Source organism: Macrotis lagotis, chromosome 2 (genome assembly GCF_037893015.1).
Source record: "Macrotis lagotis isolate mMagLag1 chromosome 2, bilby.v1.9.chrom.fasta, whole genome shotgun sequence".
Classification (NCBI taxonomy): Eukaryota; Metazoa; Chordata; class Mammalia; order Peramelemorphia; family Peramelidae; genus Macrotis; species Macrotis lagotis.
Genome location: NC_133659.1, coordinates 330,961,309 through 330,980,862, shown reverse-complemented (window position 1 = coordinate 330,980,862; position 19,554 = coordinate 330,961,309). Strand labels below are relative to the sequence as shown.

Below are 19,554 nucleotides of genomic sequence, written 5' to 3'. Positions count from 1 at the left end.
TTACAGATAAGGAAATGGAGTTTCAGGAATGTGAACTGGCTAACTTAGAAATGGTCAGTTGTTCATGTACACCATCACGCTCTCTCTTAGGTCAGGGAAGGAGCAGTGTCTCTGGATGGAGAGGTCTTTGCCAGTCCCTTCTGCCCACAGGAGTTATGTGCCAGTCCTGGCTGGGGCCCGGTGGAGGCCCTGCTGTTACTGCCTCCCAGAGCGAACAGAGATCTTGGTGTTAGCCAGGGCAGCGGTGGCCTGGACCTGACCTCAGATCACATCTCCCCTGCAAGCTTTGAGGGGAAGATAGGCCCACCTGCCTCCTGCCGGGGCTGCTGCCCACAGAGCCCTGGCTGCGAGGAAGGGGCTGAGATAAAGACAGGCTCCAGGAATGTGTTCAGTCTCTGGGGTTGTTTGGGGTCACCAAGGCCAGCCAGAAAGCAACATTTTCTAGTTGAATGGGACCGTGCCTTAATTGTAGCAGGATAGAAGGCAGTAGCCCAAGGTCACTCAGCACATAGGCTGGCTGTGTATAGTCTCCTGATTCCATTGCCCCGCCTCCCAGGCCCCACATGAACCCTATTATAAGAATCAGAGCCGGCTGGGCAAGCATGGGTCAGCTACCAGGCAACCATTCCAGCTGGGAGAAAACTGAGATTGGCGCTTGTCTGATTGGTGAGCCAAGACCCCCCCCCCATACAGTATGTGATAGCTCATTAGATCTTGGGCCTTGCACCCTAGAGGAGACCTGAGAAGTAAGGTGCCTGACCTCCCCCAACCCTATACCCCCAAGAGGCTGAAGGACTTGACCAAGGTCACTTAGGCAGAAATGGATCTGGCAGATGTTGAGTCAGGAGGGTGAGGTCATTCAATAAATGTTTGCCCTCTCTGCATCAGCACCCACAAATAGTCACAATCGAAGCTTAACAAATACCCTCAATAATCTTGCAGTTTCGGGGGGAGGAGAGGAGTTGATCCTTTGCACAATTGTTCTATTCAAAAGACTCCTTCCTGTTGCATTCTGCATGCTTGATTCCTTCACCCTGATGTTTGACCCAGGAAAACCTGGGGTTTTTGCCCATCATCTTTTCCCCCTTATTAGTCTCCCTTGAAACCAAGCAGATAGCAGGATTTTTTTTTTAATAGTCACAGAATGTCAGGGCTGGAAAGAACTTTAGAGATGATGTCATCCATTTTCTAGAGGAGGAAATGGATGTTGAAAGAGGATGGATCAGGGGCAGCTAGGTGGTGTAGTGGATAAAGCACCAGCCCTGGAGTCAGGAGTACCTGGGTTCAAATCCGATCTCAGACACTTAATAATTACCTAGCTGTGTGGCCTTGGGCAAGCCACTTAACCCTGTTTGCCTTGCCAAGAAAAAAAAAGAACATAAAAAAAAAAGAAAGAGGATGGATCCCTTGGCAAGTCAGACCTGGCCAGCCCCTCTGACTCCCCAGGGCCAGTGTCTCAGAAGCCCTTTGGATGGGAGGATGCTTTGAGCTGTCAGACTGGAGGACATCTCTAGGTATCAGGGACCTTCCTGGGGAACAGTCATTGGTTCAGGCAAGCAGAGTGCTGACGCTCTAATTTCTCCTTCCCTTCCTCTTCAGAAGAGGGCAAGTAGGCTTAGCTGGCAGTGTGACCAAAGGAGACTGCCTCCTGCATGGTAGTCAGAGCCCCTAGGCTCAAGGCCTGGTTCTTCACTAGCTGGGTGACCCAGGGCAAATCACTTCTTCAAGTCTGCTTATTCTACAAAATGGGAATTGAAATAAAATGGGAACAAGAATCCCTGCATGACTGTGAAGTGTCTATAAATGCTTTGTAAGCTACCAAAACTCAGCTATAGAGCAAATGTCTGCCTGTCCCTGAGTGTCTTCACCCTGGTGTCAAAGCCCCATCCCCAAGAAATTCAGTTCCTTGTGGCTTTTAGCATATCCACCATGGAGGGGAGAGTTCACTTACTGTCTCTGTTAGAGAAATGGAGGCACAGGATGGGCAGGTGACTAGGTTCTCTTGGACTAGTCAGTCAGTGACAGAGTCTGGCATGAACCCCTTGAGATCTGGGCCCTTGAGACCTGGGGACTTGGGCCTTGGCCTGGGACTCTCTCCCTTGAGCTGGCTTGTGCCAACTTTCTTAGTGATGTTTCTCTTTTTTTCTCCCTCCCTTTCAATGCTTGCTTGGGGAACTTTACTGAAGCTGCTTGTGCCAACCTTCCTTTCAATGGTGTTTCTGTTTCCTCTTCTTCCTTTTCAGTGCCCTTTTGGGGAACCTTGCCAAAACTTCTTGTGCCAACTGTCCTCTCAGTGGTGTTTCTCTTTTCTCTCCCTCCTTTTCAGTGCCCTTTTGGGGACCTTGCCGAAGCTTTTGAGGACTCCAAGCCCCAACTTGGTGGCAGAAGCCCTGGTGGGGAGGAAGAGGGACGTCTGGGCAGAACTCCACAACGCTTAGGTGGGATGGGGGACCAAGCCCAGTTGACCACAGACCCCGTTTTCTTCCAGACGGAGGGAGAAGAAAGCAAGACCAACCCCCCCACCCCCAGGAAGATGCAGTTTTTCGGTCGCCTGGTCAACACAATTAGCAATGTCACCAGCTTGTTTTCCAATCCGTTTCGGGTGAAGGAAGTGGCTATGACTGACTACAGAACCTGTATCCAGCTCAGGGAAGAAGGACAGTTGATGTTGTTCAAGAACAGCGCTCATCACACCTGGGACTGTTTGCTGGTGAACCCCAGATCCCCGCAGAATGGATTCCGGTGGGTGGTAGGCCCTGATGCTTCTTTTCCTTTATTCCTGATGGTGGTGACCATAGGGGAGTGTGGGTGATTTGGAGACCACCTCTCAATTAGGAAACTGCTTGGGAAATCTTGCAGGGTAATAGATTGAGAGCTAGAAAGGGCCGTGTAGTTTAGTAATTCTCATTGCACAGTTGAAGAAACTCAGGCTCAGGGAGAAGAAATTATTTCCACAAGTCACACAATGGGAAGGCTAGGATTTATATCCAGCCCTTCTGACTAAATTCAGTGATCTTTCACTATACCACATTCCCATGTTCTGGGCCCTAGAGAAGAGAACAACATATTGGGGATCGGAGACACTTTGGTTCAAATTTCAGTTCTCATTGGTCTTCTAAGATACTTTAGTCCAAGCTCTCCTCTCCTTCATGGTGGTGGCTGCTAAATCATGTGTGATCCAGCCTGTGTCTTGGACATCCCTGGTCTCCTAGGAGCTCTTTCTCTTTTTTCTCTTAATTCATTCTTCCAGCCTCACTTCATACTTTCTGACTGTTGTAGCCTTGTATGGTCTTGTCTTCTCTTATTTGGGTCAAGAGGCTAGGGACTGTGGATCTGATCAGGCCATATGTAGTGCGGTCAGTTTGTGGTCTGATTGCTGTCCTCCCAAAGTCTCCAGTTTGAGCCGCCTAGACTGTGGAACTCCAGGAAAGAGCAAGCATGGACGGTGCAGCAGACTCCCCTGGTTCTGTGCTAGAGGCTCAGGCCGGATGAAAAAGCCCCAGCGTTGCTACCTCACATGGGTCTCATGCCCCAGAGCAAGCTGGGTCCCTGATCCCTTCTCTGGAGCTTGGGTTTGGGACCAGGACCCCAGCCCGTGCCTGTGCCTAGTCCCTATCCTGGTGACCTTGGCAGTTCAGGGAGTGTGCTGCTGCCTTGCCGCCGTGACACCACCATGTAGGCCCAGCTCCGACTTAGGGCCCCCTGATGCCCTGCTGCTGAAAGACTAGAGGAATGGCTGTGGAGGAGGCTACCTGCTAGCCATGGGATCTCAGGCTCAGACTGTGCCTTTGTGCCTCTGGCTGAACCAAGATGGTGTCATTGGGCCTGGGGTGGTCAGCAGCCCTGGGTGTCCACTTCAGGATGCACCCCTCGGGGCCAGGGAGGGTTTCCCTGGGGTTCAGCTTGTGTCTGGTGCACAACAGCCTTTTTTTTTTTTTTTTTTTTGAGTAGTAGGCTCTTCATAGGTGCTTGTGGATGGTTTACTGACAGTTCAAGCCCCGTCATGATGTAATAGATTGTTTGGAGGGCTGAAGACTAGCCTCTGACATATGTGGTTTACATATTGGGAAACTGAGGTTCAGATTGAGTGAAGCAGCTCTCCAGAGTCATGCAGCTGCCAAGGCCTCTTCTGCTTCCTAGTTCAGGGCTCTTTCCATGACATCACTCTGCCTTTCTGTTCATGTGACTATTCATTTTTGAATCGTTCACAGCAATAATAGCTCATAAATCTGGGATCTCAATTGATCCTCACCACAACCTTGTGAGTTGGGCAAACTGAGGCACAGAGGGTAATGGAAAGGCCACTGGGCTTAGAGAAAGTTGTTGCTTGAATTCCAATTCTTATACTGGCACTTACTATTGAGTGACTATAAACTAGACTTTTGGAGATTACCCCCACTGTTGTATTGCTGCAGAGTCTGACAGCCATCTCAGATCTCTTCTGAAACCCTTTAATAATGACAGGAAAGTCACTAAAGGGGTTGAATGTAACATGTCTTAACAATTCCTTTTAAGACTAGTATAATTTTTTTGTTTCTACATTGCCACAATTTCTTCCAGTATCTCTTCCCTCCCCTTAAAGAGAGCCATTCCATGTAACAAATTATATTTTTTAAAGAAAACTAAAGAAGTATAAAAGGAAAACAGTCACCAAAACTAATCAATCCTTCAAAAGTCTGAAAATCTATATCATACTTCATTGCTGTGAGGGGAAGGTATCTTTCTCATATTTCTTCCTTTAGGCCAACCTTGTTCTTTGTAACATTGCAACATTGGCTTTCATTTGTTCATTCCATTTCTATAGTTTTAGTCCTTGTGCATATTATTTTCTTGACTCTCCTGACTTCACTCTGTATTATTTCATGTCTTTTTTTTTGTTTGTTTGTTTTTTTGCAAGGCAGTGGGGTTAAGTGACTTGCCCAAGGTCATACAGCTAGATAATTATTAAATGCCTGAGGTCCAATTTGAACTCAGGTCCTCCTGACTCCAGGGCCAGTGCTCTATCTACTGCTCCATGTAGCTGTCCCCATGTAAGTCTTCTGATGCTTCTCTGTAGTCATCATTTTCCTTTACATTCACAGAACACAATATATTGAGCCATTCCCTAACCCTTTCCCAATTCTTCGTTGCCACATAAACATTTTCATGTACATTGGACTTCCAGTTCCTTCTTTATCATAGTATCATAAATCCATAGGCTCTTAGAGTTAGAAGGGACCCCTGAGGAGTTTGATCCAGCAGCTCTCAAACTTATTGATCTCAGGACCTCTTTACATCCTTAAAAATTATTGAGGACCCCCAACGCATCCCCAAAGAGCTTTGTTTGTGTCCGTTATATCTATTGATGTTTACCATATTAGAAATAAAAATACCTTATTATTATTATTATTATGAAAGAGATTTGGCCCTGAGGACCCCTAAAAGGTTCTAAAGGACCCCTTCCCTGCAGTCCCTCTTTGCCAAGGGGAATATAGGCATCAGGTAGATGAAGGTATAACGCTGCAGAATATAGAGCACAATGGGCAGTCTTCCCGATGAAAAGTCCAAAGGTCTTGCTTTGGTCATTGACTCATCCATTCTGTGCTCATTGCCTCAATCACAGAATCCTTTGAAGGCCCAGTTCTCCCCTCTGATAAACCTGAGCTCCTCCTAGTGTGCTCTCATGCAGCTGGGACCAGAGACTATCCCCTGCAAAGGGGTCACTGTAGAACCCCATAGAGCCATGGAACAAATTTTGGACTTTCCAATGAGGGATTGAAGGCTGGGATTCCATGATACAAGGAAACTCCATTGGTGTAGGCTAACCCTTGCTCTGCACTTGAATTCTGAGAGAGAGGGACCTGCTATTGTTTCTGAGGTGGTAGATTTGAACTCAGAGTTTCCTGCCTTTCCAGCATGTGTCTGAGGTGGAAGAATTGAACCCAGAGCTTCCTTAATTCTGTGGCCTACAACCTCTCTGATTCTTCAGTGGCATATCAGTGAGGAGGGCTGATTTTCAGAACTAGTCAGAACTTAGTTGGGCCGAGGTCTGTTGAATTTGGTGAATAATCATGTAGACACACCCTCAGGTGGAAGGGAGTCTGCAGCCACAGCTGGTTCCCTTGGAGAATACCAGAGTGGAGGGTGGGTTGTGGGAAAGTGGGGTGAAGTGAGATCATGGAGACTCTAGTTTTTCCTGTATCACCTGTGACCTGGCTTTAAAGGGAAATCCTGGGAGTAACATTGGTCTCCAGAGGGGCTCAACCTCGTGAGTAGTGTCCAAGGGTCCTGCCGGCTCTGGCCTGCCATAATCTAAGGTCTTCCCAGTTCCAGCTTTCTGTAGTTCTGCTTTGAGGGTGATAACACCTACCAACGTTCACTAAATGACTCTGGAGTGAATGACATGTGGGTTAAACCAGCTTCATGATCACTTATGGTCACATCTCAGTTCTTCTCTTCTGGTCTAGTGAGCGGAGAGATATCCTTGTCCATTTTCGGTTTACTAATGGAGAAGAACACAGACCAGCAGCAATGGGCGAGTAAGAGTTAGAGACAAGATAAAGTGGAGAGAAGCAGCAGAGGGAGAGCCCTAGAATTCAGGGGGATGGGGAAGACTTCCTGTCAAAGTTGGGGCTTTAGCTGGAATGTGAAGGAAGTCAGGAGGGAGAGGAGGAAGATGGGGGAAGGGGGAGAAGAGGGAGAGAAGAAGAGCAGAGAGCAGAGAAGGAAGGGGGAGGAGGAGGAGGAGAAGGAGGAATATTCTAGGCCTGGAGGACAGCCAGGAAGAGTGCCTGAGGTTGGGAAACAGAGGGTTGTGTGTGAAGAGGCAAGAGGACCAGGGTCACTGGATTGTAGGGCATTGAGGAAGGAGACTTAAAAAGGGAGGAGGGGATGATGTTTCAAAGCCAAACAGAGCCTTTTGTACTTGATCCTGGGGCAACAGAGTCTCTGGAGGAGGGTACATGGCTGAAATCACTTTTTAGAGCAATCACTTCTGTGGCCGAATGAAGGATGGGCTGGAGTGGGGGGAGCCTCAGAGGACTGACCCATATGAAGATTCTCATGGTATTCTTTTTTTTTTTTTTTAAGGTTTTTGTGAGACAGATAGGGTTAAGTGGCTTGCCCAAGGCCACACAGCTAGGTAATTATTAAGTGTCTAAGACCAGATTTGAACCCAGGTACTCCTGACTCCAGGGCAGGTGCTCTATCCACTGTACCACCTAGCCACCCCCTTCATGGTATTCTTTAAAAATGTTCAGGTTTAAAAAACCAAGACAAGTCAATCAGGAATTCCTAATATGGGCCCTCAGACTCGGGCCTAGAGGGTCCTGACTGGCTAGAGCTTTGGACTGAATGAAATCAAGGTTAGATATAAAGTCTTGGACTTGGGTCCTTAGAGTCGATCACAAGAACTGGGAGGCTGCCCATATGCCCTGGTCTGAGTGTGTCCCATCCTAGAGGTACTGTGGTTGTCTCTGGTGAAATACTGGCTGGCCTGGTCATGGCCAACTTCACCTGGCAGAGGACCCTTTGTTTCTCATGGGCTGTGTATGCCAACCAAATTGGACTATGTACTGTTCGATGAGCACAAAATCCATCTGCCCCAGGCCTGGAATGCCATCCCTCCTTTCTTCTTCCTTCTGGAACTCAGAACTCAAGGGCCACCTCCTTTTTTAATTTAATTTAATTTTTTTCAATTACATGTGAAGATAGTTTTCAACATTCATTTTTGGTAAGATTTTGAGTTCTGCATTTTTCTCTCTTCCTTCCCTCCCTTCTCCCCCCAGACAACAAATAATCTGATATAGATTATACATGTGTAATTCTGTTTAACATTTCCATATTAGTCATATTGTGAAAGAAGAATCAGAACAAAAGGGAAAACACCCATAAGAAAAAAAAGGATAAAACAAATTTTTAAAAGTGCTTATCATTTGCTTTGCTCTGCATCAGACTCCATAGTTCTTTCTCTGGATATGGATGGATGGCTGCCGTCTATCACGAGTCTTCTAGAATTGTCTCGGAATGTTGTTCTGCTGAGAGGGGCTGGGTCCATCTTAGTTGATCATCATGTTCAATGTTCTTCTGGTTCTGATACACCTCCTTTAAGAAGCCTTTGCAGTCACTGAATCTTATTTTTGTAAACATCTTCTATTTACTGTCTATGAGTACATGGTATCCCCCTAGTAGAATAAAAGCCTTGTCTCCCCAGCACCTCGAATGTTGTCTAGTGTCCAGGGAACACTAGGAAAGCCATCTGTCATGGCTGTCATGAAAAGTTTCTGCTTGTCAATGAACACTTATTGATGCGTTGATTGTGATGTGGCATGCCAAAGGCTTAGGGGATTGAACTACTGAGCAGTCAGAGAGCAGAAGATGCCTGTTCCTCTGGCCGCTGGGCCCTCTGACCTCTGCCCTGATTGGGGCCACAGCTGGGGAGCATGCTCCCTTCTGAGCACTGTGGTTGAGGAAGAATATTGTCAGATTGGACCATAGCCAAAAGAGGATATTTAGGGAACATGAAAACCTTCCATTTGTGACTCTGATGAAGGAGCTAAGGATGTTTAATCTTCAAAAACAGAAGATGAGGGGGAAGGAAAGGAGACTAGATATTTGTGGGAAGATTGGTTTGATTTTTCTGTGAAAAACTAAAAATGAAATACTGTCTCCTTCATGGGTTTCTGTGACCCTTTCCTGGATCTCCTCCCTGTCATTCACCATCCTACATCTTTTTTGCTTGTCACCTTCCATGCCTAGCCCCTGTGTATGGATAATCCTTAGGTTCTGTCTAGAGTCTTCTCTTCCCTCTCTCTCTGGTCTCTTGGTGATCCAACTAGTCCTGTGAATTCAATTATGCAGTTGACTCCCAAATCTAAATATTTCCCCCTCCTCAATTATAGACCTGCCTCTCCCGAGATCTCCTTCCAGAGCCCCAGTCTCTCATCTTCAGTTACCTACTTGGCATCTTCACATAATTGTCTCATAGGCTTCTCAAACTGGAACCCAGCCCTCCTCCCACTTTGCTGTTGGGTCAAATGCACAGGCATTCTTGAACTGCAGCCCAACTCCCTCTCTCCACTCAAGACCCATTTCCAGTCAGTTGCCCTGGTGATCTCTGTCACCCCCAGACTGTTCTTATGCTGGCATGTATTCTTTTCTCCCCCTCCCCTCCAACCTTCATAGTCTAAGACTTTAGCAGGATTCTCTTAATTAATTCTCTTTTCCAAAAATCCAGTCTATTACATTTACCAGGCTGATGTTCCTTTTTTTGGGGGGGGGGTATTTTATTTATACAGTTTATGATCTCTTCTTCCTCTATCCCCTCACCTCTCCACTCCCAATTGAACAATCTTTACAATGTCTGACCAGGTCACTCCACTGCCCAGGAAACTGCAAGGACTCCCTATTGCCTTTAGGAACAAATACAAACTCACCTGTTTGATATTTAAAGCCTTTCACAATCTAGCTTCCCTGGGCAGCTCTACCCAGTTGACTATGCCAGGAACTGTTGTTCATCAAGATTCTTTGGGGTGACTAGCTACTGATATAGGTGGCCCAGATCCAGCTCACCTTCTGTTCTTAGGTGGGGTGGTTCAGGCCTGAGGAGTGATTCTCCTCAGAGCTACTGCTCTTAGCCTGGGACTTCTCTGAACTGTGAATTAGGGGCCTATGCCTTTCCAATTAGAGCTTTGGTATTTTATCTTAGGTTGGAAGGTGGGGATGGATGAAGGCAATCTTGGTGGGAGCAGGGGTGAGCACTCTCCAAGCTGGGCTTGGAATATGACAGCAGGTGATCAAGGAACCTTCATTTGGAAGCCTGGGCCATGGACTGGGGCTGTTTGCATTCTGATAAAACCAATATTCATATTCCTGACATGAATTAATAATTTACTTCTACTATTTGATAAGACCAGACAGCATCTCACCATTGTCTCTTCGACATACAGTATGATGCACTGATGGCTTTTTTGTGGGCATTGTGCAAAGCAGTTAAGGGAAGAGACCTTTCCTCAAGGACCTTTTAGTCTGGAAGGAGACAACACCCCCCAGAATTATGAATATACTATTTTATAGTCAACATGTTAAAGGATATGTTAAGGATAACATTTATCAAGTGCCTATCTTGCGCAAGAACAGCTGACACCATAATGGAGAGATTGCTGGGCCTAAAGTCAAGGAGATTGATCTTCCTGAGTTCAAATTCAACCTCAGACTCTTCCCAACTGTGTAACCCTGGACAAGTCACTTCACCTCCTTTGCCTCAGTTTCCTCCTCTGGAAAATGCACTAAAGGAGGAAATGGCCAACCACTTCATTTTCTCTGTCAAGAGAAGGCCAAGTGGGGTCATGAAGAGTGGCCATGACTGAAAACAATCAATCTGAACCCTGTTCCAGGCCTTAGAACCACAAAGACAGAGTGGAAAGAATGCCTGCCCTTGAGGAACCTCCATTTTTCTCTGCAGGAGACAATGTATACACATGTAATCAGGAATGTGCACAATCCGTCTGGGTCACACAGAAAAGCCCTGGGGTCCTATCGCAAGCAGCAGCAGCATTCGCCCCAGGTTTTCCAAGGAAGGCATTGCCAGGTGGTCAAAGCCAAGGACTGTTGCCCAGTGGGTAGAGTCAGAGATCTTTGGATTAGGCCTTTATCAAGCATCCTGGAGAGCAGAAAGGAATCCCCCTACCCCCTAGGCCATCTACTTTCCACATTTCCTTCTTGATTACTGGAATCCCTGCTCCTGCAGGATTGAAGTGATCCCAAACTTTACCCTGTAGAAGCCTCCCTCCAGGTCTCCAGAGAAGGGCAGAGGCTTCCCCATTGTCCTAGCTCTCATCTCCAGCAGTTTGGGGTTATCCCTTAGGTGCTTCCCACATCCTGACTTGACATTGTTTCTGGTCGCTTGTGTCCGTGTTTCATCTCCATACTACTCTGTCTAATTGGAAAGAGCAAGAATATGGCGCCAGGAAGTGTTCTGGGAGTCCCTGACCACATGTGTAGAATGCAATAATCATTCGGAAACCATTTGTCTGAAGTAGACATTGATTTATTAGGGGTTGAAATATGACTTTGATTCTTGGAAAAAACAATATCAAACATATTATTAAAAAGGGTTGGCTTGGGAAGGAAGTGGTCATCCCTCCCAGAAAACCAGCATGACTTGGGCAGGAATTGGTCCTCCCAGACTGGCCTCATTTCCTTTTCTGACAGGTCACAGGGGACTGAGGCTCTATATGTGGATGTGTTTGAGTCAGGTAGAAGTGAGTGCAAAAACCTCCCTCTCCCCTGAGCTGGGGGGTGCAGTGCACAGGGCCCCAGGCCTGAAATCAGGAAGAGCTAAGTTTAAATCTGGGCTCAAATATTTACTAGCTGGATGACCCTGGGCAAGTTGCTGACTTTCTGTCTGCCACAGCGTATACTCATCAGTAACATGGAAGTAAAAATGCAGTATTGTTCTGAGGATAAAAGGAGCTGGTGCATTGTAGGGCCTGTGTAAATGACAGCTATTAGTATTGTTACTATTTAGTTTCATTGGGGTACACTTTAAGAGACCCACTAATAAATAGGGAGAGGGTCTTTTATAGGAGTTTTCTTAGGACAGACATTTGAGCGAGAAACAGCAGGAGAAGGTAGCCGTGGCCTATTGGTTTCTTGTCCAACACTTCTGGGCAAGCACTCTTTCTTTCTTTCTTTCTTTCTTTCTTTCTTTCTTTCTTTCTTTCTTTCTTTCTTTCTTTCTTTCTTTCTTTCTTTCTTTCTTTCTTTCTTTCTTTCTTTCTTTCTTCATCCCTCCCTCCCTCCCTCCCTCCCTCCCTTCTTTCTTTCTTTCTTTCTTTCTTTCTTTCTTTCTTTCTTTCTTTCTTTCTTTCTTTCTTTCTTTCTTTCTTTCTTTCTTTCTTTCTTTTTCTTTCTTTTTCTTTTTCTTTCTTTCTTTCTTCTTTCTTTTCTTTCTTTCTTTCTTTCTTTCTTTCTTTCTTTCTCCTTCTTCTTTCTCCCTCCTTTCTTTCTTTCTTTCTCTTTTCTATTTCAATACTTTAGACCACTCGCTGAGACTCCAGGTTGCCAAGAAAAGGGATTCCTACCTGCACTGTTGGAAGGAGTTCCTCTCTGGGAATATTCTATAGCCCTGAAATCCTAGGTCCAGTCCCTGGGGTCTGCCACAGAGGGAACTCCCCTTTTGGGCTGCAGCAGCTTCTTAACATTCCCCACTTTACCAACAGAGGGTGTCATGTGAGTTCATATTGAAAAGATACAGGAGTCTTAGCTGACCACAGGGCCAGTGTCTTGATTTAGGGCTGATCTACTCAACCACATTGATGGTTGCTAGGGAAGAATGGACTTTCCTGGTTAGGTTTCTAGGCCAGCCTACCCACCCCAGAAGGTCCCTGAAGTATGGTGTCATTCCACCTCTCCCTTCCCACCATTAAAAACATTTCTGAGCAAAAACTATCATGATCGCAGGGATCTTAGGAACCCATCTCCTCCCCTTGACAGAGCCAGTCCCCAGCTTAGACTCTGAGTGCAGTTGGGAGTGTAGATGGCCCTGTCTCTCCCAGGCTCACCTCTACATTTGGGAAGGTGTCTCCAGAGATCCATTTCAGTCTTCCAGGGGAACACAGGGAAGTTGTTAAAGTGGATGAAGTAAGGGGCAGTCAGGTGGCACAGTGAGTAGAGCACTGGCCCTGGATCCAGGAGGTCCTGAGTTCAAATGTGACCTCAGACATTTACTAATTACCTAACTGTGACCTTGGGCAAGTCACTTAACCCCATTGCCTTACCAAAAAATCCCCCCCAAAAAATAATAAAATGGATGAAGTGGAGAAGGAAGTGGATCTAGGATTAGCCTGTCCTGTACATTTATTGGTCAAGAGAGTTCTTCTATTGAGCATTTTGTTAGCTGAAACCCCAGACCTTTTCTACCTTTTCTTCCCTGGTTTGCATGTTGGGTGTTCTGAGAGTTCAGAGTTATTAGACAGAGAGTGTCAGGGCCACAGGAAGGAGTCAGGCTCCTGGCTCAGGAGGAGTTTCCTTAGCCTGTTCTCTCCTCAGCCTCTCACAGGAGGCAGAGTTCACTCCTCTAGCTCCCTGACATTGCCTGTGTGAAACACAGAGGCCCAGGGAGGGAAAGGGGGAGCATTCGTTGGACTCCAAAGCCTTGACTCCCTCACCCTCTCTGGTTTTGGAAGAGCAGCCCCTCTCCAGTGCAAGCCCTCAGGAAACCCCTGTACCGTGATGGACTTGTTCTGGATAGCTGTAGCTGTCTGGTAATGTTTGTCCTTCATTTTCAAAGAAACCTATAACATCCGGGAAGTGGTGTCATGACAAACGCATGAATTGGATTTGAGTGGGGGGAGGGGAGGTGCTGTGCTAATTCCCCGAGACTGACTTTCTCCTCCAGAGCCATCTGGGTCTAGTGGCCAGACATGAATTAGGATGACTGGAGGTGACCCTGGATGCCAAATGACTTGCCCAAGGTCACACAGCTAGTAAGTGGCAAGTGTCTGAAGCTGGATTTGAACTCCCATCCTTCTGACTCCAAGGCTGGTGCTCTATCCACTGTACCACCTAGCTGCCCCAAGGCTGTCCAGTGAGGACTTAAAGACAGATCCTCCAGGACCCAGTCCCAGCCAAGCTATTACACTGAGGCCCAGGGGGGGATTCTAGAGAAGCATGCTCTTTCTCTCCTTAATTATCTTGAGCCTTTCCAGAGCAGTGTGGTTGTAAGGGTCTACTACAGACCACCTAGACAGAAGAGGGAATTAGTGCATTTAAGAAGTGGAGCCCAAGCCTGGTGTGGAAGTTTGAGAGAGAGTCGTGGGAATAAGACTGGAAAGGCAGACTAGATTTAACTTACTTGTAATTGAGGAGAATTCCCTAGAAGGAGGGGAGTCCTTAGGAAGCTAAGTAGGGGACTCAGGAAATAGGGAGCTCAATGGGGAGACAGGAGAACCTGCCTCAGACTCCCACCTCAGTTTCCTTATCTGTGAAATGGAAATAATAGCATCTTCCTTTTGAGATGGGTAGTCCAGAACTTTATTCAGTATGTCCCCAGTGCCTCAGTATTGTTTCTCTTTCTTCTGTTTGACAAATTTGGGGTAAAAATCAGATAGAGAAGATTTATTCTTATTAAAGCCATGGCAGGGGGAGATCAAATGATTGACATCATTCCTCTATCAACCAGGTGAGCTCTGAATACAATTATTTATATAGTAAAGGAAGAGAAAAAAATTAAGTAGGACTGTTCTATCTTTGGAGGAAGCTATCTGGCCTCCAGGGATTATAAGAGTCAGTCAGTCATGGACAGCCTGCTTTGTATTAGGTACTGGAGCTGCCCTCAGGGAGCTCACACTCTAAGGGGAGTCCACCACACAAGGGGTAGAAGGTCTCTAGCCCAGGGAGAGCCCAGCCAGTCCATGGAGTACAGTGGGAGGAAATGAGGGGGCACTTTGTTGACACCAGGCCTGCCGGCCTGGCAGAGGAACTTGGAAAAGGTGAAGGATGGTCTGAAATGGAGTCACTCCTGCTGTAAGAGGAGGGATGTAGGGCTCTTTACTGGAAGCCCTCCTTCAGGCGTATAGGGATTCTCCAGATGTTGCTCTGCTCCTCAAGTCTGGGAAGCTTTCCTGAGCCGCCTTCTGGTAGCCAGGCCCAATAGTTGCCCATCTAATCTGCCTGGCGGGTTGCCCTTGAAGTGGTTGGACAGGTCATCTGTGCTTTTTGGTGGGGGGGATAGAGTGGGAAACAGGACTTAAGCTTGAGTGATTGGACATCAAGGTGGCACAGTGGATAGAACACCGGCCTGAGTCAGGAGGTCAAATGTGACCTCAGGCACTATTACTCACCTGCTGTGTGACCCTGAGTGAGCCCCTGGAGAAATGGGGCTGATGATTTTAGTGAACATGGAGAGGAATAGGGTTTATAAGAATTTAATTAGGAACTGTAACCTCTTTTATTTATTTATTTTTTTCTTTTTTTAGTCTTTGCAAGGCAATGGGGTTAAGTAGCTTGCCCAAGGCCACACAGCTAAGTCATTATTAAGTGTCTGAGGTCAGATTTGAACTCGGGTCCTCCTGACTCCAGGGCTGGTGCTCTGCACCACCTAGCCATCCCTAGGAACTGTACCTTCTTTAGTCTCATCAAAAATAAAGATGTTTTTATGTTATAGTTCCTCATCACCTTCCAACCCCTGCACCTGAATCCCTGGCTTGGCCTCAGCTATACATGGCCCAGAATTCCACCCCAACAAGTCTCGTCTCAGTCCTGTCTATGAAGTTGGCTGCCTCCTTACTTTAGGATTTGTGACAGTCTCTCTGTTGTTGAGAACATTTGTCTGTACAGGTCTGAGGTCAGGGGTGTCATTTCTGGTTTTCTCTAAGATTTTATTGGACCCTCCTCTCTTTCCTCTTCCATTGGAAGGCCCTTTTAATAGTCTCCTAAGATCACAGATCAGCATATTTATCCTGGTTCTTGTTGGGGCTTCTTTGTCTCTTGCCATCAGTTTACAATTCAAAAATACCAAGCCTTCTGGCAGACACCTTCTCTAATTTACTACTTTCCACATCTCTACTTCCTTCCTTTCTTGAGCCAGCACAGACCTGGGATGTTGGTGATGGAGCATGAGAGCTTTGTCGTCCTCCTACCTGCTGCTCTCATTGTTCTTAGCCAGATTGTTCCAAGTGGGCAACAGGGTCATGTTTGACTGTTCTTGGGAGACTTTCCTGGGAAGAGAGTGATTCAGCCTTTGATTTCATTAGACTTGGGAACTTCTAGCAGAGGATTGTGCCTCTACAATGCAGGGAAATCTGCAGTTCAGTTTTTGTTCCTGGGTCACCAAGCCAATATAGATCTGAGGCAGGATTTGAACTCAGATCTGCCAGGCTTCAGTGCCAACTCTTGTAACCATCAGCAACAAGTAGTCACCTCAGTTTATCTGTTAGCAGATAGAAACACAAGGCCACAAAATGAAGCCCCATCATGTCAGGAGATCTTTTCTCCTGCTTTCACTTTTCCTCAAAGCCCACTTCCTGCTCCTTTCTTTACCCAGACCAAGCTTTAGGCAATTCCTCCATTTAAGAGGCTAGGGGAGGAAGAGGAACCAGCAGAAGAGGTGGAGCTGGGAAGGCCAGATGGGCAGGAGGAGAAGCAGGTGAGAGCTAGGGTTTGGAAAGCAGGGAAGGGCTCCTGGCTCAGTGGCCCAGCTGAGGGATGTGAGTGCTGGGTTTGACCTCCTTAGCAGAGCCCAGGACCAGGAGGCTGCAGGGAGGTGGGCTCCTCCATCATTCTTTCTCTATCTCATCCTTAGGCTCTTCCAGTTGGATAATGAGGCCGAGGCCATGGTGAACTTTCAGCAGTATTTTTTAGTGTTGCCGCCCTTTTATGAGAGCTCAGCCCGGGTGTTACAGGCCGACATCCTGCAGCAGCTGACCGACTGCGTCCGAAATCACCCCAGCTGGTCCATGGCCCATGTGGCAGTGGAGGTGGGCATCCGAGAATGCTTTCACCATGCCCGTGTCATCAGGTGAGGAGATGGGAAAGGGCCCAGAGGATCTGGAAACTCTCCTAGGGTTCCACTCCCTCCAGTAGGAGTGTCATTACAGGTTTCTGTGAAATTGCCTTCCAGAGTCAAGAAAAGGAAGGCAAGTGATGAAAAGCCCAAAGGAGCATTCCCAAAGGAATCCTAATCCCATACTTGACCAAGATGGTGGCACAGTTTAGCCAAATCTCGGTTGTCCCTCCATTTCTTGAAATCTTAAACAAATAATACTGCTGAAAAGAGAAACTTCAGAATTGGGGCTGGAGGGGAGGGGAAATAGTATGGAGCCCCCAGTGAGCAGGAAGGAGCAGGTGACATCATGATGATCAAGAGAAGGAGGGATCAAAGGAGGGAGAGGAAAGGATGAAGGAGAGAGGCTCCTTGCCATCATCACCCTCCTCTCCCAGGAAGGAGTGAAATTTTAAGGGTCACAAAACATTCTGAAGCCCTTCTACACACATACACACACACACACACACGTGCGCACATGCCCCACACCGAAGGTCTCCATCTGAATACCTGAGGACTACTTGCTGGGGGTGTTGTAGAATATTTAAAAATAAATGGCAGGGTAGATGCCTTCTGGGCTCTTTTCCAACTCAGTGCTTCAGTGAACTGAGAGTGAGAAATTGATATTATATATATTTTAAAACAAGCTGCAATCCAAACTTAGATTTTAAAAAGTCTGTTATAGGGGCGGCTAGGTGGTGTAGTGGATAAAGCACCGGCCCTGGAGTTAGGAGTACCTGGGTTCAAATCCAGTCTCAGACACTTAATAATCACCTAGCTGTGTGGCCTTGGGCAAGTCACTTAACCCCATTTGCCTTGCCAGAAAAAAAAAGTGTTATATATTTGGAATGAAGCTTTGTGTTTTCCTAAGACAGTTGACCCCCAAAATAACAGAGACTTCATCAGGCTTGAAGTTGTCTTGTCTCTGCATGCCCCTTCCATCATGCCTACTTATTTCCCTTCCCTGGACTCTTCTCCAGTTGTGCTAATAACACAGAGGAGGAGGAGGGCTGTACCCCCTTGCACCTGGCATGCCGAAAGGGTGATGGAGAGAGCTTGCTGGAGTTAATCCAATATTGCCATGCTCGTATGGATGTTACGGACAACAATGGGGAGACCGCCTTCCATTATGCTGTGCGCGGGGATAATCCACAGGTGTTGCAGGTGAGGAGGGCAGAGACCTGGGTCCGGGGCATGGCAGGGCCAGATGGAGGCTTCTTGGGTCCTTAGCACTAGGCTCACCTTCTTGGTTCTTTTTCTCCTTTCTTTGCCACTGCTGATTCTCAGACCTTGGTATTCCTAGCCCTGTACCTCATTCTTGGAGTATTTAATTCAGTCTGACTCCTAGCCTTTTTACTTAGAGAGCTCTTAACTCCTGCTAAAGCCATTCAACCATACCAGCCTTGAAAAGAAATGACCTTCTGCTCTCAACCAGTGCAAGATATGCGCTCCTATTTATGTCTTGTGAGTATTTGTGCAAGAAAAGTTCTGAAGATTCTCCTCTTGAATTATATTCCCTTTGGGACCTTCTGGAAGAAAAGGAGGCTTGGGGACAAAATAGGACCTGATAGAGTTAGAGCATTTATTTATTTATTTTTTATTTTTTGCCAGGCAAATGGGGTTAAGTGGCTTGCCCAAGGTCACACAGCTGGGTAATTATTAAGTGTCTGAGACCGGATTTGAATCCAGGTACTCCTGACTCCAAGGCTGGTGCTTTATCCACTGCGCCACCTAGCCGCCCCTAGAGCATTTATTTATAAGCCGGCCTTGAACCTCTAGTTAAAGCCAAAAGGGAGATTCCAGGTCAGGCTCTGGGCATTGAGGGGTCAGACTCTAAGAAGGCAAGGGAGGAAATGCTGCTGTCTGCTGTGTTGGAGAGGATACCTTCAGAGGGTGCTGCCCATATCAGGAAAATCACATTGTGTCTGTATATACACACATATGTGGGCATATAAAAAAAAATCATAGACTCCTAGACCTGGAAGGACATTCAAGATATCATCTAGTCCATCTCCCTGCTTCCAGTTCAGAATGAAGCCAATTAGTCCAAATTCCCTTTCTCACTGTAGTCTGCTCGGTTCACTTAAGTATTACCGAACCCTAGTGATTTCTGAACTTGGGGAAAGACAAGGAGGGAATGCAGATGACAAGAAACCAGAAACACTAACATTTCTGATGCCAGAATCAGCTTTAAAAGAATGGAATGATGGTGGAATATTTAACAAGATGGTATTGAGCAGATGGAAGGTCCTATATGGAGGTTCTTGAAATCAGGTGCCCAAATACAGGCTTGAAGATGGCCTCACCACTGGCCATTGATGTGGAAAAGACCTAAGAAGTTTTTAATGGACCAGAAGTTAACTACATATCAACTTTGGGACAGTGGTAGACATTCTCTATTAGAGTAAGTAATAGAAAGCCCACTTTCTAGAGTGAGGGACACTGTTCCCTCACTGTCCACTGTGCTGTCCTGTTCAGGTTTAGTTGAAGGGAAATATGAGCAGGCTTAGTAGAGAAGAGCTCATAACCAGTAGACTGTATAGGCAGGAGGTAAAGAGAGAGGGAGATAGGATATTGTTTTTAAATGGCTTATGAATACTTAAAATGGTTTTTTATAAAGACTTCTTAATAAATAGCACATACCTCTCAAAGGGAGAGGGACACTGAATCCCAGAAATGCTAGGTGTTATGCATTTTGAAAGGCTTTGTTCCTGCCCCTTCACACCAATCATTGGCTGGGTTCACAAATCTAATTGATACATTATTACCCCCATATGCTTTCCCCACCCTGCTCATTATACTTTGCTCCTTGAGCGAAGGAAAAGGATGCAGACCCTAGGTAAACTCAGAATCTGGTGGGGCAGACCTGATCTAATCTCAGTTTTGATCAGGTTGAGGCTAAATCTTTTGTCTTAACTCACATACCTACTCATAGGCAACACTATAGGCAGACCCCAGTCTTTGTAATGTAAACTGAAAATCTCCCTTCACATTCTTGTGGAACCCAAACATCCCCCTATTTCTCACAATTC

At 46.5% G+C, this 19,554-nt stretch overlaps 1 protein-coding gene across 9 annotated transcripts in view; it reads left to right on the top strand.

The window, feature by feature from the left end:
* The window catches only part of PLA2G6 (phospholipase A2 group VI), a 54,984-nt gene that overhangs the window by 8,124 nt on the left and 27,306 nt on the right, over window positions 1-19,554 (top strand). For 4 of the 9 annotated variants that reach the window (XM_074226911.1, XM_074226910.1, XM_074226913.1 and 1 more), the window contains exons 2-4: window positions 2,327-2,742; window positions 16,283-16,498; window positions 17,503-17,686. In XM_074226911.1, the coding sequence (XP_074083012.1) occupies window positions 2,444-2,742; window positions 16,283-16,498; window positions 17,503-17,686 (699 nt within the window). In that variant the 5' untranslated portion in view covers window positions 2,327-2,443. Of the gene's footprint in view, window positions 1-4; window positions 667-2,326; window positions 2,743-16,282; window positions 16,499-17,502; window positions 17,687-19,554 lie in introns of those variants that run through there. The other 5 variants (XM_074226915.1, XM_074226916.1, XM_074226914.1 and 2 more) reach the window with 3 other exon arrangements.